General features: G+C 56.0%; 3 protein-coding genes and 1 long non-coding RNA gene across 4 annotated transcripts in view; 2 read left to right on the plus strand and 2 right to left on the minus strand.

Annotated features, from left to right (window-relative positions):
• The first annotated feature begins 379 nt into the window (after positions 1–379).
• On the plus strand, positions 380–8,525 carry LOC108921069 (N-acetyllactosaminide beta-1,3-N-acetylglucosaminyltransferase 4-like). The gene is made up of 4 exons (XM_018730325.2): positions 380–834; positions 6,445–7,762; positions 7,907–8,032; positions 8,127–8,525. Exons 1-2 carry the CDS (start codon positions 810–812, stop codon positions 7,440–7,442), a joined length of 1,023 nt encoding a protein of 340 aa, XP_018585841.2. The 5' UTR covers positions 380–809; the 3' UTR covers positions 7,443–7,762; positions 7,907–8,032; positions 8,127–8,525.
• A 92-nt stretch (positions 8,526–8,617) lies between these two features.
• On the minus strand, positions 8,618–23,301 carry LOC108920620 (protein O-GlcNAcase). Its single transcript, XM_029250439.1, has 17 exons — positions 22,767–23,301; positions 21,407–21,458; positions 17,132–17,229; positions 16,645–16,775; positions 16,312–16,483; positions 15,767–15,865; positions 14,262–14,531; positions 13,531–13,617; positions 12,738–13,261; positions 11,990–12,164; positions 11,585–11,641; positions 11,411–11,496; positions 11,099–11,203; positions 10,930–11,021; positions 10,495–10,681; positions 10,252–10,411; positions 8,618–9,434 (listed from the first exon to the last, which is right to left on the minus strand). Exons 1-17 carry the CDS (start codon positions 22,804–22,806, stop codon positions 9,298–9,300), a joined length of 2,472 nt encoding a protein of 823 aa, XP_029106272.1. The 5' UTR covers positions 22,807–23,301; the 3' UTR covers positions 8,618–9,297.
• Positions 16,769–19,531, plus strand: LOC114910239 (uncharacterized). Its single transcript, XR_003797554.1, has 3 exons — positions 16,769–17,201; positions 17,651–17,745; positions 18,556–19,531. It is a non-coding gene; the product is annotated as an uncharacterized LOC114910239 (long non-coding RNA).
• The window catches only part of sema4f (sema domain, immunoglobulin domain (Ig), transmembrane domain (TM) and short cytoplasmic domain, (semaphorin) 4F), a 58,368-nt gene continuing 57,068 nt past the window's right edge, over positions 22,013–23,312 (minus strand). Inside the window, exon 15 of the transcript XR_001965030.2 lies at positions 22,013–22,024. The gene's annotated coding sequence lies outside the window, so the exon portion shown is untranslated. The remainder of the gene's footprint in view (positions 22,025–23,312) is intronic.

Consider the following 23,312-nt stretch of genomic DNA (forward strand, 5'->3'; position numbering starts at 1 on the left):
ATATTATATTTGCGCCGCTCACATTTCCAGACCAGTGCAGTTTGTGAAAGAAAACACGACACCCTGCGGACACGAGCGAGGTAAACGGGGTCCTCGCTCTTTTTACACTGGTAAAAGTGAAAGCCGGACAGCGCAAACTTTACATGTTTATTTTGCCAAGGAGGAAGTCTAAGTGTTTGTCCGCTCCACACACACTGTGACCGTGTCGTCGGTACACGCTCGAGCGCACAGAAAGAGTGTGTGTGTGTGTGTGTGTGTGTGTGTGTGTGTGTGTGTGTGTGTGTGTGCGCGCGCGCGCGTCCCACGTGCTCGTAGAGGAGCGCGTTCCTTTCGGCTCCTCCTTGTCATCGTGGGTGTTCTTTCCTCTTCAGAGGGAACCGCCGCACGCGCCGACTCTGCGCGGATTAATGCGGATCACGGGGAAACAGCCGCGCGCCTCGGCACGAGCACCTGCACCTGCACCCTGGAAACTCAGCCACCAGAGCGCGAATTTTCAAGAAAATGGAGGAAGCGCGTCACGAGCCAATCACTAACCGTGTCCGAGGGAGGGGCGGTGGCGGCAAGAAGCTCTCATTGTGGCAGTGTTGGAGATATCTCTCTCTCTCTCTCTCTCACCCACACACACACACACACACAGAGAGAGAGAGAGAGAAATGCGCACACGCTGTCGTTGAGCGCCTGTCCTGCCGGGCAGGGTCGTCGGGGTCCGGAGCCCATCCCGGAGTCACGGGACGCCACTCCGCCGAGATTCATGAAAGAAAAACGGGAGCACGAGACGCCGGGCCGTGCTCGCTGGACCGGCGGCGGAGATGCGTGTGCGCGCCGACGAAATGGGTAAGTAAGTAAGCGGCTGGGCGCGCGAGCCCGCCCACGATCCCCGCGCGCTTCGGCCGATTCTCGCGCTCCCGGAACGCGACGCTATTTCCGTGTGGCTGGGGGGGGGTCAAACCGGCCGAGAAGCCGTGCCGCGGAAAGGGCGTTTCCTGCTCGCCGGGCGACGAGCGCGTTCACAGCGGGGGCGCCCCTTTGGAAGGACTTTCAGTGACCAGTAGGACTCGGGTAACTTAAGGCCGGGCTCCGGTTCGAGTCGTTTCCCGCCCCGGTGGGCGGAACGAACGTAGAATCTCGAACCGAACAGATACATGTAACTATTATATATAGAGAAATATTAAATATGAAAGTAACGAGCAGCTCCGCTTTTGCCACTTAAAGTTTCAGTGCAGCTACGGAAACGTGGTAAAGCGAAGTATAACACTCACTCAGAGTCGACTCGGCTGCTAGTGTCAGTCAATGAGCGCGCGCTTCCCTTCCGACACTTCAGTTTTTCCACTTTTTCTCACTCCTTGATACTTTGGACGCCTTTTCTCTGCTTAACACGGCTTATTCATTTGCGACTTACAGTGTTAAGGTTACAATTAATTACCCATTTTATGCAGCTGGGTAATTTTACTGGAGCAACTTAGGGAAGTACCTTGCTCATGCATGGGTACTACAGCAGGAGGTGGGGCTTGAACCCGTGACCGTGGGGTCCAAAGGCAGGAGCTCTAACCGCTACCCTACCAGCTTTCCCCGGACCTTATAATTTGCGTCCGACAGAGTGAACAACATACTTCCCTACCAAAATGAAACAATTGAATCATTGTGGCACTGCGGAGATTGGTCCCCATGTGCACTAAGAACATGAACTCGTTTTACATTTATTCATTTATCGCACGCTTTTCTCCAAAGCGACTTCCGACGAACTATGTAGCGTTATCAGCGTGACCATATTAAGAATTGAAACCCTATAGCTTTAAGAAAAACTGTAAAAATGTGACTAAGAAAGAGCCAGAAGTACCCAGGTCTTGTCCTGGAACTCATTTAACACTCCAGTGTTACTCAGTTCTTAAGTATATTGAAACACATAAGTATTCACCCAACACCATAAACACACACAGATTTGTTTATTAAAAAAAGATCATTAAAGACATTAAGCAATTTGAAATCAGCAGTCAATTTTTCCCAGCAAGAAAAAGCAGCTTTTTCCTAAGGGTCATAGAGAGCAGGCAGCCGAGCAGCGAGTGAAACTGGATTGGCCTCAAAATACATATGTGAAGCTCGCCTCATATTTTTAATCCGTGCTCCACGAAGCCGAGCTTGTCGAAGCGGATCGCGTCCCTTTCGGCCCCTCTCGTACATTTTAACTCAGCCGGACTCCGTGGATGTAATTGCGTGATGCGTACAATTTAAATAATAAAATTCCATATTTGAATGCGCGCCAAAAAGCCAAATAATGCCGCACTGTATATTTGAATTGGCCGGTACGATGCCAAGGGCGTCCTGGGCGTGGAAAAAGTCAAACCCTAAGCCTCATTGCACCTCTTTCAGGTGATGTGTCATAATTTCTGTTTTTCCTCAGACGCGCTTGGTGAGGCCAGGATGTGGAATCTCACAGTCGAGTCACCGGAACTGATTTTTCAATCAGCGCAGCTCGGTCTGTTCCCCTTCTCTCTTGAATGTGGGTGGTTTCGGGAGCGATGCCGACACCCGTTTTATTCCATCGGCTGTTCTTCTTTAATATTTTCATTTGCACGTGTTCATTTAGCAGACACTTTTCCTCCAAAGCCACGTGCAGAGCGACTCTTAAGGAAGTCTGTGTGTTGGGAAGAACCTTGAGCAGCAGCTCCCTGTGTGTGTGTGTGTGTGTGTGTGTGTGTGTGTGTGAGGACATGTAGGATAAACATTTGCATTAACTGAGAGTTTTATGGAAGCCCAGGAAGCCGTTTGTCTGTTCTTCGTGATTATGACACGTCTCTTATGGCTCTTCGACTCTCAAGATGAGGGTGGCGCGGTTTATTGTCCCAACTGGTAGCTCGTTCACTCCGTTTACCGAGTGGCCCTGTTGCTCTTTGTCTGATTAATTTAAAAGTGCCCCGTCGAACTCGACAGATGCTGAGTGTTCCTTTGTTACGTTACGTTAACCTCTTGAAAGAGAAATTTGCATTGTTTTCTTTACATGCGCGTGGCGTGACGTGACGTGACGTGCGTTCGACTGTCGGCACAACCCCCCCCCTTTGTGCTGCTTGCCTCCCGGCGTGAGCAGGGTGTCCTCTCCCCTCCTCCTCTCCTCTCCTTTACTCTCCTTTTCTTCTTTCCTTTTCTCTTTTTTTCTCTCCTCTCCTCTCTTTTCTCCTCCTCTCCTCCTTCTCTTCTATGTGGAATATTACTGACACACATCCACCTGCACCTGCACCCGTCCGCTTCCTTTCTAAACTTATACCTTCTGGTGTCACAGCACAGATATCAAAACAAGGACTTACATTTTGAAACATGTCATAATACAAGTGTTATGAGAGAGAGCTAGTGAGAGCTGCTGCCTTTGCTCCCAAAGGTTGTCGGGTCGAATCCCACCTTCAGCCGTTGTTAGTGTTTCCGAATCGTACGTTAAATAGCCGCGCTGTCCTGACCGTCTGATGGTAAAAATACCCGTTGATTCCACTTGAAGGCGAGTTACGCGCGCAGGAGAACGAAGCTTTGCGTCTCTTGGACCGCCGCGCCACGCGGAACGTTCAGTGCAGGACGGCTGCAGAACGCAGACCAGAGTCCGCTCACTGTATTCACACGCAGTAGACAGTAAACACGGTACTAACAAGGTGTACGTCTAACGTACGGTGCAGAAAACAGGGGACTCCTATAGAGGACGTGTCATTTCCACCACTGCAGCAGCAGAGACGATGAAACGCTGGCTGTCGGAGCGGCGATAAATAAAATGGGGCGTCGGCGTGCGCCGTAACAGTCTGAGTAGATTTGGGGGGGGGGGAGGGGTGATGCCCCCAAGGCGCAGAGGATTTGCTTGTTTGCATAGAGTGACTTGTGCAGAAGATGAATGCGCAGGTGCTCCGGGCTTCGTGCTCCCGAGGATTCTCGCGGCCCGGACGAGCTGGGACGGATACTCTGCCGTCTTCTGCCGAACGGCAGGATGACAAAGAAACTGCGGGGCGGGGTCAGGCCCGATGCTGGCGCGCTGCACGCGGCGCGCGTCCCGTACGGAGGGGAGAGGGGCACCCGCCCTGCGGTTCCCAAACCGGGCAGCGATGCAGCCGCTCGCTTCGCTCTCTACGGTTCCTCCGGAGACTGTGCTGAGGAGATCGTCGTTGATTTCAGGAAGGCTCACGGCGCTCGCTCCGCACGGCGGTGCGGTTCGTGGCGAGCGGGGGCGGCGTGAGCCTTTGTGAAATGACACAATGATCTCCTTTGTCACAGCCGCGTTTTGGGAAAGGTCGTTGTCTTTGCATAAATTTCACTTGTTTCGCTTCCTCTCCGTTTGCCGTTTCGCCGCTGCGGCCGTTTAGACCCGGCGCTGTCGTGTCGTGAAGCTCGACCAGGGACGCGTCGCAATGCGGTCGCAGGTCAGCAAGGCGAGCGGGCCGAGCACGCGGCCCCGCGGGGCCCCCGCGTCCGGTACGGCGCCGCCCGAGCTGCGTCCGCCCATCTGGACCGACCGCGGCCTTCCGGACGGGAAGGCTTTCATCGGGTGCCGCGGGATGATGCCGTTAAACGTTGAGCTGAAATCGATGAGCGGCATCTTCGCACGGGAGCCTTTTTCCGCTGGGCGGAGGGAGGGCCGACGTTATTGCGTCCTCGGCGGAGCGAGCGACGCGCTCCGCAAGCCGAAGGGGGTCGGGGGCGGCAGGGCGGTTGGACTCCGTGCGCTGCGCGACTAACCTTGGGCCCTCCTCGCACCGACCGCTCTCACGTGCGCGACCTGGTCGTTCGGGGGCGGAGGGGACTCGCGCGCCCCCGCGTTGTTCTCCTTTCGAAATGCGAGTCAAGAGCCGCCGTCGTGGGTCTCCGTTGGCATCCCGTAGTCTGCGGTGTCCCGGACGCACGTCCCCGTTACCCGCGAAAAGGCCGTTGCCCGCGCGCGCCGCCCGTGGGAGGCTGCTTCTCTCGACGCGCCCGGGCGCCTGTGCTCAAAGCGGTCCCGTAGAGCCGAGGGAAGCCCTTGGGGCCAGAGCCTGCTGTGCGGTCGGTCCGTTTTTCTGACGCTTTTCTCCAAAGCGACTTATTGACACGTTTATACCGCTGGGTAATTTTACTGGAGCAATTCAGGGAAAGTACCCCGTTCGCGGTACTAGAGCCGGAAGTGGGATTCAAACCTGCGACCTTTGGGAAACGGCAGCTCTGGCTGCTTCGCTACCGGTTTAACCGGTTTGGTGAGATTTACTTGTTCCGCCTCGGTGTAAAAGCAGCTCTCGTGCCTTTTGCCCCCTTTTTGCGAAGTTTACGTGCCGGTGGAATTTGGCTAGATCGAAATCCCCGGCGACGTCCACGGATCCGTCAGCGTGACGTTTGCCGCGCGGTTCGCCGAGGGCCCGCGACGCATCGGCGCTCAGAGCTACGGTTGCGACCGACCGCGGAGAGAAGCCCCTCCTGCGGAAGCTGACTCTCGCTTTGCATCGTGCTCTTCGTAGAAATGCACTTTTTTTTTTTTTTTTTAAAACTCCGCAAGCGTTCTGCCGCTTCGGAGGAATGCGTCGAGCACGTGAACTGAAGGAAGTGTAGAAATGCCAGTTGACGTACCGCGATAAATACGTGGGGCCCGCTCACGCTTGAGAAATAGCATCATGCTAGATATGTAGATACTGTGAGCTCTGGCCGCGTACTTCGAAAAGGCTCCATGACGACGAAAACCACATTTTCAGGGCGGGTATCGGTTTTGAGGGACGTTGCTGTGAAAGAGCCTTATTTCTGGTCTTTGACGGATTTTTCGAGAAGACCACGTTCCTCCGACGCAGGCGCGTCCAGAGTGCGGCACGTGGCTCCCCTTAATGTGGCCTTAAGAACATTGTAAGATAAACATTTACTGCCCTGGTGCATAGTACTCGGTGACATGGTAAGAGGCAAACGCTTGAACGCGCTGTTCGGAAATAAAATAGTGATAATTCGAGTGTTGAAGATTCAGATTTTCACCTTGTTTTTTACATGGGCTTTAACGCATCGCAGTCATTCTTGAAGTGATAAGAATTGGGGGGGGGGGGGTGAAATATTTTCTCGAGATTTCTTATCGAAATAAAGTTGTCGCACTGAAGAATGAGGCCGAGTGAGGACGGGCAGGCCGTGCGAGTTTGAGGGCGGAAAGAGGTGACGGCGACGCGGTGCTCGCGCGTCCTCGTCGACGAACGGCGTCCAAAGGCTGCGGTTCGATCGCAAAGCCCCGCTGCCATGCGCTCCGCGCGGGAGTCCGGACGTCCCCGAACTCGGGTGAAACGTTACGTTTTTCTAGCGGCAGACGCGTAGACGCTTTGCTCGTCCGCGCGCGTCGCGCAGAACTTGCGCCGTGAGCCATAACCGTAAAACGCACTTGGCTCCGTCGAGGGTTCCCCCGCGTCGGGCCCGTTGCCGACGTCTCTCCGGGCGTCTCCCGACGCTCGCTGACGAGCTCCTTGTGTCTCCCTGCTGCAGACCAGCTGAGGAAGGCTCTCCCCAGACCGCGGCCCAAGCTGCTGGCTCTCGCCGTGGCCGTGACGACGCTGCTCGTCGTCTTCTACAACCAGCTGCTAACCTTGGAATGGACCTCGGAGCTCCACCGGGCCTTCTTGACCTCGCGCCACATCCACAACTACTCCGTGGTGCTGCGGCCGCGTAGCTGCGAGACCCGCGGCCCCATCACCCTCCTGCTCGCCATCAAGTCCCACAGCTTGCACCTCGACCGGCGGGAAGCCATTCGCAACACGTGGGCGAAGGAGCAGCTTCTGGAGGGGCGGGCGGTGCGCCGGGTGTTCCTGCTCGGCCTTCCCGAGGGCGGCCCGGGCCCCCTGGACGCCCTGGTGAGGGACGAGAGCCGGCGGCACGGCGACATCCTGCAGTGGGCTTTCCAGGAGTCCTTCTTCAACGTGACGCTGAAGGAGCTGCTCTTCTGGCGCTGGTTCCAGGCGGAATGTTCCGGCTCGGCGCTCTACGTGCTGAAGGGGGACGACGACGTGTTCGTGGACGTGAGGCGCGTGCTCGGCTTCCTCGGAAGGCGGCGGGACCCCGGCGAGCCGCTGTACGTGGGCCGCGTTTTCATCCACACGTATCCCGTGCGCACCTGGTGGAACAAGTACTACATCCCGCCGTCCTTGTTCTCCGGGGCCTACCCCCCGTACATGGGGGGCGGCGGGTACCTCATGTCCAGGGAGACCGTCCATCTGCTGCTCGGGGCCTCCGCTGCGGTCCCCCTCTTCCCCATCGACGACGCCTACGTGGGCATGTGCGCCAAGCTGGCCAACGTCAGCGCCAGGCACCATCCGGGCTTCATGCCCTTCGAGTTCGCGTCCTCGCGCCACCCCTGCGCCTACTGGGGCGCGCTGGTGCTGCACCGCCTCAAGCCCGACGAGCAGTACCTGCTCTGGGCTTTCTACAGGACTCGAGGACGCACCTGTCCGGAGGCCCTTCCCGGCCCCTCCTCCGCGGACGCTTGAACCGCCGAAGCGGGATCTTGGGCCAAAGCGGACCGGTGAAGACGCGCGTTTGCCGCGTGTGGCGTGCGGTGTGCCGTGTTCCGTGCGCCTGAAGGCTGCGCTGTGCGCGCGCGTATGTTAGGCAGCACAGCTGAGTAGAGCTTCAGTCGGGCGTTTTGGGTGCCACGCAAGTTACTTGGCCACACGACCGTGTTTACTCCGTGTACCGCGGTGCTGGACGAGCGTTTCGCGGGAGCGAAGATCTGGAGCCGTTCCTCGCAAGTTCAGGGGAACGAAGAGCATCGCGCCGCCCGAACCCGAACCCGAGCTCGAGGTCCACGGTACAGAAAATCAGTGTTACAAAGAGTTTGGTGTTTCTATTTAAATGTTTTAAATTCGTCTACTTTGTTTCAAGCTTTATTTGCCTGCGGTTCCAGGGTAGAAGAAGTGACACGTGATCAATTTTCCTGTCTTTCTTGGGACAGAATGCGAGGCTCTGGTGACGGAAGCGAGCCAACGACGCGTCCGAGGGGTTTCCGCTCGGGCCTCTCGCTTTGCGCTTTTCCCCGCCTGTAATACGTCCGGCTGTTAAACGTGCCCTTTATGTCAATGTATGTGTAATTTTTTTTTTTTTTTATGTACGATTCAAAATACAATTAAAGCAATTGCAAAACATGTAAAACTTCTTTACTTTGATGCATGCAGAGGGACGCCGAGTCTGGACCCAACCCCCACGTGTACCGCTGGCGAAATAAAGAGGAGGAAACCTGCACGAGATGAGGAGCGCCAAAAAAAAAAAAAAAAAAAAAAAAGAAAAACTTGCCGCAACATCTCGGGGACCGAGGCAAAGGGTTTATGCAAGCAATTCGAGGACAAAATACTGCAACCCGTTTCCTTTACACATTAAATGTCCTTCCAGGCACACGTGACCATCGCTGAGCGTGAGGGACCGTTTGGAAATATCCTTATCGCACGTTACCAGAACTGCGTCGTAAAAGAGGGAGAAAAACATTTTAACAGATAAAAAATGTTTAATGGCATTCTAACATAGTGTCATAGGATGGCAAGAGGGGAAGAAACTGCATAAAAGAGATTCCGGAACAATTTCAGCCCTGTTTTTTTTTTATTTCTCGGCTCCTAAAATCGAGATCTCGATGCAATGCGCACCAGACGAGCACAGAAGGAAAACGCATAAAAAGGCACGACAGCTGTTTCGTGAAAGAATTGAGAAATGGGGAGAATAAAGGCCGAGGTACGAGTGGGGTGAAAAACGCCGCATGCGCGAGAGCGGAGCACCGCACACAAAGGTGAAGGAAAACATGCATCGAGTGTTGTGCGGAACCTCGTGAAGAGTCCCGGCGGCGGGTCGTCCCCCCCCAAAAGGGACCCTGGACGGCGTCTCGCTTACGGACTGGCCGAGTAAAGGCCGAGTCACGGGGGCCTCGGGTACCCGCGCGCTACCGTCCTGGCTCGAAGTACTGCTTCTGCACCCGCGGGTCGCAAGTTCAGACCCCACCTCCGGCTGCTGTAGCCTTGAACGAGGTGCTTACCCTAAATTACTCTAGTAAAGTTCCCCCAGCTAAGTAGGTGTAAGTAGCTTGACATTGGAAGTTGCTTTGAGCAAAAGTGTCAGATAAACGTAAATGGGTGTTTGATTTGTGGCTCCTCGTCTCTCTCTCTCTCTATCTTCATCTCTCGTGTCTCTATCTCCCCTCATGTCTCTTGATCGCTCGCCTGCTCTCTCGAGCCTCATTTTGTGTGCTGATCTGTGTGCCACACAGCTCTACAGGAAAGCACATTGAAAGGATGCTGGGCGTACAGGAAGTGTGCGTGGAGGGGGAGGGGGAGGGGAGACGTGCCGTGAGCCGTCGGTGCGCTAGAGCAGGCGGCCGAGCACCAGCGCCTCTCGCAGCCGCGTCTCGCCGCGCGGGATCTCCAGGAAGCCTAGCTTGGCGAGGAACTCGAGGCGCGGGTGGTCGGTGGGAAGAACTTCGCAGAAGACCCCCTGGGAGCCTGTGGAGAGGGCGGCAGAGACGACGGGGTGCAGGGCCGTGAGAGAGAGATAGAGAGAGACGCGCACACACACACGTCATCTCTCCTGCACGGAAACCTCTAGAAGGGAAACCGTATCAAGTACAGGCTCCGCGGCGAGGCCTTCGAACAGCCCTCCGTACAACGTGTTCGTGGGGGTGAACCGCGTGAGCGTTTTCACGCACGTCCCCTGCGACCGGGTCACCGCTACACGACCGAACGCCGAAATGTATCATTTGTCCAGCAAGTCCTTCAAAAGAGAGAGGTGCGAGGAGGTGAAGCGTCGTCGCCCTTGTCAACAACCATACAGGCTACTTGAGCTGAACGGATCATCTTAGCACCTGCTTTCGTTAAACGTTACGCTCCCTTTCATCTCATTCATCTCGTTCGGACTCTTCGCGCCACGGTAAATCCAAAGGTCGGCTGCAATTCCCGTGGTCTGCGGCGAGCTTCGGTTCCGCCGGGGGCCTCGTGTGGGGTTGACCTCGCGTGAACTCGCTGAGCCGGGAAACCTCTACGTGGGGAACGGCCGACCGCGAGCCGGCGGCGGAAAAACCGGTTCGGCGGGAACGCGACACATTCCCATTGCGTGAGCGCGTCAGGGTGTGCGTCCTGCCGACGGCACCGAGAGCCGCCTAACCGGTTTCTCCCAGGGACGAGGGCGCTTTCTGAGCTCGACCGGAGGCGAACGCCGACCTCGCGGTCACTAGGAAGGCCCCGGCGTCGCCGTCTCGGCACCGACGAACGAGGGACGGAGACGCTCCGCCCGCACGGTGCCCGTGAGAAAGGGGCAACTGACCGTTGGCCTTGAGTGCGGTGAGCAGGGCGGTGAGCAGGCTGCGCGTCACGCTGCAGTCCACCAGCTCGGGCAGGGCGTCCAGACACAGCCGGGAAGGGAAGTGGTAGAGCAGGGAATCGGGGTAGTCGGAGAGCTCGTCCTGGAACAGCTGCGCCGCCTCCTGCAGGAGTGGAGGGGAATTACAGCAGGAGCGAGCAAACGAAGCGGGCGGACTGAGACGTGCTACGGAACGCCGGGCCCCACCTGTGACGCGGCGCCACCGTGAGCCCGAGGCCGGTACTTGTCCCTCATGGCGGGCAGCCAGCTGGCCTGGTAGCGCTTGGCGAAGGAGCGCGCGTCCAGGACGCCCAGGGCGCAGCCGCACACGCCCAGCTCGTCCTCGAGCACAAAGCTGTACTCCGGGCACAGGGCCAGGGACGCCCCCACATACCTGCACGGAACGGGGGGCTGCTATTCGGGCTCACGCGTAAGCTCGGGTCGTAACGTCAGACGTACCGCGGCGGAGACCGGCCGTCAGAAGTAGGAAGCGTAGACGGGTCGTAGGCGATGAGTAGAACGAAGTAAAAAGACCTCGTAACCAGGCAGAAGTGTGTGACACTGAATAGCTGGCTCATTGCATGGAAACGTGTAGGGTGTGTGTGTGTGCGTGCGGTAAACAAGTACACGCGTGGGGTTCACCTGTCTCCGATGAGATCGGGGTGGGACACGGCACTGTCGCACTTGCCCTGGGTCTTCAGATGGAGCTGTCTGACCATGCGGTACAGCTCTGCCTGGTGGAGCGACACGGAGCCCGTCAACGTGTGTGTGCGCGCGTGTGTGCGTGTGTGCGCGGGGACCAGGCACCCACCTTGTCTCTGTTTTGGAACGGTCGGATGTTGTAGAGCCGCGATGTGGGGAACAGGGGCGGCGGGTGACTGAAAAGCTCGCCGTTGGCGCCGATCGGCAGCAGCATCTGGTCGACACGATCGTGCGGACGTTACGGTCTTCGCGAGCCTCGGAATCACGAAAGCGCTCCTCGAAAAGCCGCTTCCGCGAGGCGTAACGGTGACGCCATTAAAATATTTCCGCGTTCGCGTCTGCGACTCGGCCACCCGCAGGAGCACCGACCGCCGCGCCCCCCACCGGGGCCGAAGAACGACCGGAAAGGGACTCGTCATACCTGCACTTCTCCTGACAGCCCCCCCTTGAAGACCCAGGGCTCGGACTCGACCCCCAGCACGTCGGCGCCCGCGGTCGTCCCGCACCCTGGAAAGAGAAGGAGCCCGAGGGACGGAGGGTCACGTCGGCGCGTCGCCGGAGCTCCGCGCGCGTTCGCCGGCGGTCCTTCACTCACACTGGAAGCAGTTCCTCCAGGAGCCCGCGGGACAGCTGTCGTTCAGCACCCGTCCGTCTGAGGAGGAGAGAACACGTGCCGCTCAGGGTCAGGGGTCGAGGGTCAGTCGCCTCGACGCACGCCTCTCCCCGCGCGGTAAAACACGGTGCTTCCGCCGACGGTCCGGACGCTTTCTGTCCGTTAACTACTCGCTCTCCAGTTTGCTTCGGGTCAAGTTCAGGTCCTCGAGAAGCCGACCGTGAACTAACCCAGAGAGAGGTTCCTGAGACGAGGCTGAAGGTACAACGTTACTCCAGCAAAAGGACTGCGTTGTAACCGTCCGTGAACGTTTCCTGCGAACCGCGGTGTAACGGAGTGAGTGTTTCTTAAGTGCAGACACGCTGACCCCCCCTCGCCCCCGCTCACCTAGCCAGGTGACGAAGGCCTTGGCCACCAGGGCCGTGTTCCGCAGGTCCCACACGTAAGGGTACAGGTCGTAGAGAAAGGCCCGGTTGACGCTGTTGACCACGCTGCCGTGCAATCGAGCGATTTCCTCACACGCCGCCTGGAAGCTGGAGGCGCGCAGCCGCCACTCCTCCACCTGGGTTGGGGGGGGAAAGGAGCGTCAGGCGAGCCGTGTGTTTCTCAAGGGCAGCCAAAGGCACGAGTTCGGACTCGGGTCGCAGGTTCAAACCGCAGCTGGTGCCGTTGTGCCGTGGGACGCGGGACTTCTCCTAAATTGCCGCGGTAAATATTACCCCGCAGTGTAAGTGGGTACACGACTGTAAGGAGCGTTAACTATTTAAGGCCACTTGAGAATCACTTTAAATGGCTAATGATCATGAAGATGGTGAAGCATTGACCAAGCTTTCCAAATCAAATATGGAAACGTTACTGTTAAAGAGATTTTCTGGAAGGTTGGCCTTCCACTGCAGTTATGCGCTTGAAATAATTTTGAGATGTATATTTACAAAACAACAGTCACACGGGGGGGCGGTCCATGTGTCGATGAACTGCAGTCACGAGACGAATGGAGCCGAGTGAGGTCACCGGTTCAGGAAGTGTGGGTTTGCGGGGACCCGTGCGCGCTCACACACACACACACACACACACACACACACACACACGCTCACACACACACACGGGACACTGACAGCACCCCCTGACATCTGACCTTGTGCGGTTGGCTCTTCTTCCCATTGACGCTGACGTAGTGGCTGTTGGACTTGAGCCAGGTGAGGTCCTTCAGGAGGCGCCGTGCCGCCGGGCCGTGTTCGTGCGGCAGGAAGTAGAGCCCCACGAGCAGGCGCACTTCCTGTTCGCTCAGTGGACCCTTGCCGCCGCACGGCGCCCTGCCCTGACCCTTGACTCGCGCCGAGCCGCTCGGACCGTTCCGCTCGCGGTCGCCCTCCTTTCCTTCCCTTCCTCTCCCTCCGTCGTCCTCCACGGAGGGGGTCTTGCCCTGCCGTCCCACCTTCGGGCCGCCCTCCTTCCCGCGCGACGCAGCGTCGGTCGCCTGCTCCCGCTCCTCCTTCTGCAGGTTCAGGTTGGGACCGAGGGACGCCCCCGAGGGCGAGCGCCGGCCCGGAGGAACCTCCGCGGGCGCTTTGCGGGCGCAGTGGTTGTCGGCGCCCTCCGAATTCCTCGATTTCGACCTGGCCCCCGATGAACCGAGCTCCGCGGGTCTGTTCCGGCGTCCTGCGGGGGAGACGGGAGCCGAGTCGGACGGGGACGCGCCTCGCGGTACGAGGGCGTCTCCGGCCCGCGGCGACGAGGGAGCGGATCCCGCCGCAGGACGTGCGACGGACGGACGCCGAGGCAGGGCACGGCGGGCCTTGCGTCCCAAGGACGTAAGCCAGCGTGGTACTTTACCGCGCTCCCGCAGCTGGATGACCGCACGTGCGCCGACACTTTGCTGGGTAACAGCAGTCCCACCCGCACCCTTGGAGCAGGAGCCACTGCCGCACCTGGTTGCAACGGTTGATTCAGCTCCTCCAGCCAGTCCTGCAGAGCAGCAGACAGCATCTTCTCCGGACAGTACGCCCCTCGGCCGTCTGCGGGGATGGCACCGAGAGTCAGGCCTCGGGACGCCTCATCCGGGCGAAACGGACCGTCCGAGACGAGGTCGTTTCGTAGAAATGCGCGCTATTTTAAGGGGCGCAAACGAACTTAAAATAGCGCACATTTCTATCAGTAATCGGTCACTCAGAATATTAAATTAAATGTCTGTGAGCTCTATACTGAAATACATACATTTCATCGTGTGTATTCTAAGTATTTCAGTTGCCAATTAAATATTTTTCCTCCCAGCACAAATAGGAACGGGGGGGATCAGAGCAGAAGACAATTCCGAAATATCAAGACGCCTCCCGTCGCAGCGGGATCCGACAGCTCGTCGGCCAGTGAAGCGAGACCTTGAGGAAGCGCTGTGAACACGGAGGATGGAGCGGCGTACTTCTGCTGAGATGTACGTCGCTTTGGACAGAAGCGTCTGCTGAATGAACAAATGTAAATGTAAAAACACCCCGCTAGGAAACACTTTGGTCGCCTACATTCAGGTCAGATGTTCCCACCCGCACAATTCGCACTTGGTATCTGTGACGGGGCAATGCATGCTGGGAGTTTCCCTCTCTCACGCAGTCAAACACGGGTGTTCAGGAGCGTGCGAACGGGCCCGCGGCGCCTCGCCCCCCCTCACCCGTCTTCTCCTCGCTCCCGGCTCGGAACCACGCGCCGAGGGTGTGAAGAGGGATGTAGTTGGCTTCGAACTCGCAGTTGGGGTTGAGCAGCAGCCCTCTGATGTGCGCGCGCAGCCCGGGGGGGCGGCCCTTGAAGGGGCCCAGGAAGACCCGCCTCGAGTCGTAGTCGTTGGCGTGGAGATTGTCCCAGACCAGAGGGGGACGCTGCAGCGCAGCCCGGACGTCGGCCAGCGACTCCGCACTCAGCTCCCGGGAGATCACCTTGCTCCCTGCACGGGAAAGACGTCGACTCGTCGCCTGCGGACTCAAAGACGGACGGACGGACGGCGTGGGGCATCTGGCAGCGTACGGACACGGTCTCGTCCGGGGACACGGGGTTACCGCACGGTCCGACGGACGAATCCGATGAGCCGTCCCCCCGACGCCAAGTGTCACGTGCATGGACACAACGCGTTCAAAGGGAACAAACTCCTGCTCTATTGAACTCATTACTGTTTCGCTGCAAAGTTTTCAAGTTCATTATACTTATGTATTTTTGTGAGGTTTCTGTAATATTTGACTCGCATGGCCTTAACTATTTTTTTTTTTTTACCGGAGAAGAGATCCACCTACATGATCTGCCATGTGGTGAATTGGCACCGTAACCAGAAGCGCACGCACACACACACACACACACACACGCACCATCTGAACCGCTTGTCCCATACGGGGTTGCGGGGAACCGGAGCCTAACCCGGTAACACAGGGCGTAAGGCTGGAGGAGGAGGGGACACACCCAGGACGGGACGCCAGTCCGTCACAAGGCACCCCAAGCAGGACTCGAACCCCAGACCCACCGGAGAGCCAGACTGTGGTCCAACCCACTGCACCACCGTGCCCTCTAACCAGAAGCAAGGGATGATGATGATGATGATAATAACAATAACAATAATAATAATAAGAAGAAGAAGAAGAAGAAGAAGAATGGCATCACCAACATAAAAGACAGAAAGTAAACATTGCGGACATACTTGAAGTTTCACAGCACCACTAATGGTAATGGTGAGAATGTAATGTATGTAAATATATGTAAATGTATGCAAATATGTGTAAATATATGCAATGCACTCGTGCTTTTCTGTGAGATGCACTGTACGTTGCTCTGAAGAAAAGCTCCTGCTAAATGACTAAATGTAAATGCGAGAAGGTAGTTTTTCACACGTCTGCTACCTGGAGGGACACCAGGGACGGTCACGTTTCTTGCGGAAAATAATGTCGGCTCGCAAACGACCGTGAGCTCGACGGCTCCGGCGCTTGACGAAGCCTCACCTGCCCCTGAACCTCCCTGGCATCCTCTTTCGCTGCCCTCGTCTCGTGGTTTTACGCGTCACCCCTTTCCGGGTCCGTTTGGCCGCTGGATGGAGCGCGAGATCCCGACCGGGGTGGGTGGGGTTAATAACACTGACTCCGGTCGAATTCAGCGGTGGCTGAGGTGAGCGACCCACGTGTGGGTCAGCGTCCTCACCTGTCCAGATGACGGAGATTCCCGGCAGCAGGTCTTCGCCCACGGTCAGCAGGTAGGGGGACTTGGCCACGCTGGGGGAACACAGGGACCCGCAGTACTCTGCAGGGCCAGGAACTGAGCGTTAAGGCGTCGAAATTCCCGACGCCCAGCAGACCGACTGCGGAACGGAGCTTCGGTCCTGGAAACGGTGTTCATCTGTTCCCTCGGCCCCACCTTTAACACATTATATGCCCAGAAGGGTCGGGCCGCAACTGGTGCTCGCACCCCAGAGGTTTATTTCCCTCCCCTTCCTTCAGACAAGGAGTTATTTTGTTTTCCTCTCCTTAACTGCCAGTCACCTCAATTAGCTGTTTGTTCTCTTCCACCACCTCTCCTTGTTTCACGTTATGGCTCGTGCGTCACTAGCGCCGTTCAGCTCTCGGGGCCGTTCTGTTTGCTTCGTACAAATTAAGCGAATTAACTGCTTGTCGTGTCTCTCTATCTGGCGTCGGCCACCGGACACGGGGACCCCCCAGAGCTGCCGGCGGCTCTTCGGAAGCACCTACCTGTGGGACAGAAAAGGAAGACTGAGGGTTCCCCCAGGAAACGGAAGATTTCGTTGACCACGGAGACCTGGGCGTGGGCGAACGAGGAGAAGGCGTCGCGGTCGGCCTGGCAAAGGGAGTGGTCGATGTCGTCGAAGAGGACGGCAAAGGCCTTGCAGCCCAGATCTGCCACCTGGTGGGAGTTGGAGAGAAGAGGGCTGGGCAGAGCAGAAACGCGTCGCTGAAAACGTCGGGCGTGCGAGAAAGACGGGGCACAACGGGGGCGAAAAGGCCAGAATGTGTAAGGGGGCCCGGGTGAGCGGGGTGAGCGCAAGTGGGCGGGGCTAACTCTACCTGCCTGAGTTTGCGTTTCAGAAGAGTGACATCGCAAGAACTGGAGAAGACGATGTCCTGGCCGGGGGAAAGGGCGTAAACGAATCGCAGCCCCCGCGACTCCGCCTCCGACACCAGCGCCTTCAGCTGGGCTGCGGGGCGACGGCGCAGTGGGGACCGAGCGAGGAGGGTGCGGAGAGCAGGAGGGGCACGAGCGTCGACACGCGGGTGAGGAACACAAGGCAACGATGTTCAAAATTACATAGTGTTCATATTGAAAAATAATACTGGAAAGTCCACCCCCTTGCAGAGCCCCACCCGCCCCAAAGGGGAACCTCCGTGCCGCCACTTTCCAGTTTGCCCATGTTCCCTATTCCTAAACGCAGGGAATATTCTGGAAACACCCCAACGGCCCGGACTTCCCCAGGGGCCTCTTTACTTACAGTGACGTGAAAGAGCGAGCTCATCTTTTCTGGAGCGGAACCCCAAGACCTTTGACCCTTTTTACCTTCCTCCTCGTGGGAATACACCTCTCTCCACAGCAGCCGGTGTTTGAGGTCATCCTTGGGACCGTACAGGTATGTGTTCAGACCCCACTTTTCCATCCTGTTGGGGTAGGAGGAGGTCATGTGCTTCGTATCGGGGACTAGAGCCCATCCCGAGATCGAGTGCAGGAGCAGCACCTTCGCTCCAGGGCCACATATTTACCACAGTTCTTTACTCTCGGTACGGGGCACCAAGGGGCGTAGTGGTTGGAGCTGCTGCCTCTGCACTCAGAGTTTCCGGGTTCAAATCCCGTTTTCTTGCTATAGAACCCTTGATCAAGGTACTTACCCTAAACTGATGCAGTAAAATTATGCTCCTGTGTGAATCATAGTAAGTTGCTTTGAAGAAAAGTGTGAGGTTTAAAAAAAAAAAGTTTGTCCTTCTTGCCCTCTTTTCTACCTCCTGACTTCCTGCTAATCTTTTGTCTCATAAATTATTAACATGTGCGACCTTTGACCGCTCCATATTGCCCTGTCCGTAGATAACCGTCAGAGGGTACCGTACAGGAACCTACCAGGGCGAACTCCTCCGAGCTCCTCTAACAGCTGTGCTCAGAGGGGAGCAAGAAGCGCAGAGGTCAGAGTTACTGTCCTGCCGGTCACCGGTTTGAAGCCCACTTCCTGCTATGGCACACTTGATCGCGGTAATCAATGGAGATCAATATACATACAATAAGAGTTGAGCTGCACCTCAAGCCCTCTGTCTCTGTGGTTTTCGTTTTTGCAACAACGGCAACGCTGGGGCACAGGGACATACAGAGACGAACAGTATAAATTATGGAAATTACAATATTGCAGCAAATTACTGCATTTCTCACAAGTGACTCACTGCCACTGGCCAGAAGTTTGTACCTGTGAGCTGTCAAAATTATAATTTTATCCGACTGGATAAAATTCATCGCTAACAACGTATATAGTAAAATTTGGGTATGGACCACAAACACACACATATACACACACACACACACACACACACACACACACAAAAGTGCTGGTCCCATTCGGGGTCGTGGGGAACTGGAGCCTAACCCAGCAACACAGGGCAAAACACTGGAGGGGGAGGGGACACACCCAGGACGGGACGCCAGTCCATCGCAAGGCACCCCAAGCGGGACTTGAACCCCAGACCCACCGGAGAGCAGGACGAGGTCCAACCCGCTGCGCCGCCACATCCCCTGTATGGACCACAGCTGCAAAATATTATAAAGACTAAAAATAATAAACAAAATAAAACCTACACAGAACTATAAAGGATTTCAATGGAATTACTGGAGAGACTGATTTTCTATTTAATACAATATTTTGACATATTAAGATCCCCCGGCCTATCGTCATATTAACATCCCAGGTCATAATTTTTACTAGAAATTGTTTTACTTTGCAACAGCGGTAACCCCAGATGTCCCACTGTGAAGCAACTGAAGAGCTGTGACCCACTGGGACAGAAGGCAGAGAGAAATGAGGAGCTAAAAGAGGAAAAGACTGAAGAACGGAGGCAGTGACGACACCTCCTACCGGAGTTGGACGGAAGACGAGCGGCACTTTCCTCCTACGATCAATAACTGAAAGCGGAGAGCTACGGGGGGGGTCGTCAGTCACGGCTGGAACCACTCTGACGTTTATTCACTGTATCAGACTCTTCCCCAAAGTGACGTGCAAAAGTACAATTGACCAGACAGACAGACAGACTCAGTGTGTCCAATACCACGGTACAGAGTAGCAGTAGTAGGAAACGCAGAGGTGATGGTGACGGATGGTGTGATGTGAGTTTATGGAGCTGTTAGGAGATCAGGAGAGAAGTGGCCCTGAAACAAAGGAGTTTTTAAAGGGATTCAGCAGCTCCGAGGGACAGCGGGCGCTCACTGCACCACACGGAGACCCTACACACTTCCGCACCCCTGAGAGTGAGACAACCAAGTGTCCAGAGTTGGAGGAGCTCAGCACCCTTTCCGGGCTGTAGGGAGCGATCGGGTCCTGTAGGTACCGCAGCGCAGATCCTTTGACCGTCTTGTAGGCCGTAGCCAGTTTTGATCCTGATGCAGGCAGCTGCAGCCAGGCAGCAGAGAGAGATGAAGAGGGGAGATACATGGGGACGCTGGGGGGTCAAACACAACTCGTCTCCCTCTGGGCGCAGGTAACATCACTAGTCTCGCTTCCCGTGCAGATGGTGGCGCCGTCGCTCCACCCACACAGCCCCCCCCCCCATTTGCACGCACCCACACTACTGCTCTTCGTGGTTCAAGTGACACCAACTATGCGCCAAAAATGAGGAAATGACCAAATTACATTAGAAGAAAGCAAAGGATAATAAACATGTCAATAAAAGTGTAACAGAAGTCTGAAGAGGAAGAACACTATAATAAACAAACAATATGCAAAGTTTCCCTCATGAACATTATAATCCATATCCACCCTGGATGGACATGAATATTCAGCTAGTTGGTCCACGTCAAACGGTGGGACTGTTTCTCCGCTATTTACTGTCACGTTATACTCGTTGTTACTCGAATGTGGTGTGACGTCCGTCACGTGTGTTGCTTGACCGTGTCGGACGTGTCTGAACGAGCTCCGCCGCGTCAAATCCACCGTACGTGCAAACGCGTTCGGCCGGCAAAGTGTCCTCCTATCATATTCGTATCTGTGACACACAAGAGGAACACGGTGAGCACAGCCTCCTTTCCCAGCATGCTGTGTCACATCACCCACAGGGAGATGAGCAGGACTGTGTCCGCAGCCAGGTGCGCGTTTCACCGATTCCCTTCGGTCACGTTATGTCGTACGCCATCACGCGTGTCATAAGTCATATTCGCATCGCTTTGCTTTCTGGCAGCAGCTGCTGATGATGATGATGTTGTTTTGTTCAGCAGGGGACCCGTCTCTCAGCCGCACCTTCACTTCAACGCTCGTTTCATCCACCACGGCCGCCCTGGTTCTGGGTTCGAACGTAGGCTCAAGCCAGGCTCGCGCTGTGTGGAGCCTGCATGATCTCCCCATGTTCGTAAGGGTGCTCTGGTTTCCTCTCACAGTGCCAAGACTTGCAGTTCAGGTGCACTGGCAATGCTAACTTGCATGCAGTGTGTGAATGAGTGAGTGACTGTGCTGGACCAGGGTAAAAACCCAACTGGAGACCATCCTTTATGTTCAATATTATTGACACAGCTGATGCTTCTCTTCAAAGTTACAATGTTAAGCTACTGATTTAAACCTTCACACAACTAGGTAAATGTGTACTGTATCAGTTCAGGGTAAGTACCATATCTAGGGTACTACAGCAGGAGATGGGATTCAAACAGCAGTCCTTTGTGCAGCAGGAAGTAATTTTAGTGGATGTGGCAGAAGCTGCAGAGGAACCATGAGCTCCTGGTCCAAAGCAGTTCCCTCACACTGCAGCACACAGTGACTCCTAGTGGCCACTGGCTGTATTACACACACACACACACACACACACACACACACACACACACACACACACACACACACACACACACACACACACACACACACACCTACCTACCTCTCAGCCCATTTAATACTTTATGTCCAGTCATGTAGCTCATGCATTTCCCTAAACCTACTTACAACCATTTACACAGCTGGGTAGATTTACTGGAGCAACTCAGGATAAATACCTTATTTAAAGGAAGCACAGATGGAGGTGGGATTTGAACCTGCAACCCATGGGTGCAAAGGAAGCTGCTCTAACTACTACAGTACCAGCTGCCCAAAGTCTATCGACAAAGACACTTGTTAGGTTCTTATATCAAACTACTTACAAGTATTTGCATATTTGCAAAACTGGGTATTTTTTTTACGAGAGAATTTATGGGTGAGTATGTGGTTCTCAGGTAATGCAGCAAAAGTGGGATTTGAACCAAAATCCTTGAGCTGCAGGCCAGAAGCTCCAACCACCACACAAGTACAGGCAGTGCAAAGGGCCCTTATGTTTACATGAACCAATACAGCATGTAAAAGGGGACAACATTCAGATGCAGTAAAAAGCAAAGTACAGTTTTAGACGACAGTGTGGAGCAGAGCTTTGCGGAGCCGGTTGCCATGGAAACGGCCAGTGGTACAGTTTGCGCTGGCGAACGCCGAGCCAAACTCTGCATGTTGAATATATAAACCTCTGATGACACTCGACGGGCACACCTGCAGAGCCACACGTGGGCGAACGGTACCAAACACACACACACACCCACAGGTAGGAAGGAGGGAGGTGCAGTGGGGGTGGGGCTCACCAGCGGAACAGGGCCTTCCTCTGCTCCATGGACCAGGGTCTGCCGTAGAATCCTGCAGGACACACGCACACAGACACACACAGAGGCACTCATGATGTCACATTGTTACTCACACAACAGCAGTTCATTCGTGTGATTTCAGCTTTTGTGGATCCAGGGTGAGACGACGCTGCAGTTTTGTACTACGGTACTGTTGGTGTGCGGTGTAGGTGTGCGACGATGAAACGAGCATGGCAGTTACACAAGTAAGCGGAGGAATAATATGTAGCGCTGCAGCTATGAAAGCAGTCCGCACAGATGTTACTGCATTGCTGTGTCTCAGTTACCGCGCTTTACTGTGCAATCAGTGTAGCGCTCACACACCTAAGAGGAGCAAGTGTGTTTCCCAGGGTGCGGTGCAACTCACCGCTCGTGACGTGGATGGATGGCCAGATGGACGGATGCGAGTGTGTATCTGGTTGAGTCCACTGACCGAATGGGACAAAGTGGGTCAGGGGCCAACAGGAGCGGTGGGATGTCTCAATAGCGCCCCCTGTGGAGCTGCGTCACGCAGTGGCTCAGCAGGGGGCCAAGTGCTCCCAGTGGACGGGGGAGGGAGGACTGGGACGTGTGTGTGTGCTGGGGGGGCAGTCAGCACATAAAACAACTTTGTGTCTCTGCTCCGCCAGGTCACTGTACTATGGTATACAGTACAGTACAGTACAAGTACAGTAACCTGTACTGTGCTATGGAGCTCTATGCTGAAGACAGATTACAGGTAAAATCCGAGCCGTCGGGTGTGACACAGAGTATCTGCAGGTACTATACACACACACACGCACAGTGGGACATGAATAGCTATGGCATGATAATAAATGTGAGAAAGACATGATTTTCCATCGAGGACGTTCTTCTCCACTTTACACCAGCATGTGTCCGACCGCAGCTCTCAATACGCGCACAAGAAAAACACGGTAATGTCATTGTGTGGCTGCGTCACGTGACGGAGCAGCGGAGCCGTTTGTGGTGAAGAGCGAGAGCGCGCACCTTCCCACACCTCGGAAGCGCGGTACGGTGCGGTACGGTGCGGTGCGCTAGGTACCGGACAGGGTAAAATCACGCCGGTACCGGCCGGAATGGAGAGCGGCTATTTGAAGGATCCCCGCGCGAAGCCAAACGTTTCGAGGCGCTACATAATAACGCACCGCTGCTACATGAATTATTATTAGACATATTTCATGATCGACATGATCATGTGCTACGGCGCACACACATACCTGGGACAATCATCATGTGCAATGAACGTGGGGGATGCGGGATGGGGGATGGGGGGGGGGTGACAGTGTGACAGTGACTGAGTGACTGGAGCGGCGCGCCCTACCTTCCACGACCCCGCACAGGAACGCGCCTCTCTCCCCCATGGCGATGCGAACGCGCCGCTGCTTGTCCGCTCCGTGCTGTCACGCGCCGCGCGCGCCCATCGCGTTCCCCGCGCGCCGCACACGCGCGACCATCGCGGCGCGCGCCCAATCGATCAGTCCCTCGCGAGCCGCAAGGCGCGATCGGGCACGCGGACGGCCGCCTTCGGGTCGGGGACGCGCTTCGGCAACGTCTTCGGGGCGGATTTTCGGCGTCACGGCAGCGGCTCCCGGCTCATCGGAAAGGCGCGTGCGAGCGACACCTGCGTCGCCGCCGACTCGTCTTTGCCGCCCTGCCCCCCCCTGGCGGCCGCACGTGGCACTGCAACTGGACGGAGCGGCGGCCGCGCGCACCGATCGTGTCCCTTTCGGGCCAGGGGTAGAGGCGCGCGTCCGCGAGAGGCACGGTCAAGTACGTTTAATGATGCTTTTTATCAGCGCAAAAGCAACTGTGCACCCCCTCGTGTGGTGTGCTCTACACCGGTCTGTACCGCGGTACGTCACAAATG

The sequence above is a fragment of the Scleropages formosus genome, chromosome 1, assembly GCF_900964775.1.
Source record: "Scleropages formosus chromosome 1, fSclFor1.1, whole genome shotgun sequence".
Taxonomy (NCBI): Eukaryota; Metazoa; Chordata; class Actinopteri; order Osteoglossiformes; family Osteoglossidae; genus Scleropages; species Scleropages formosus.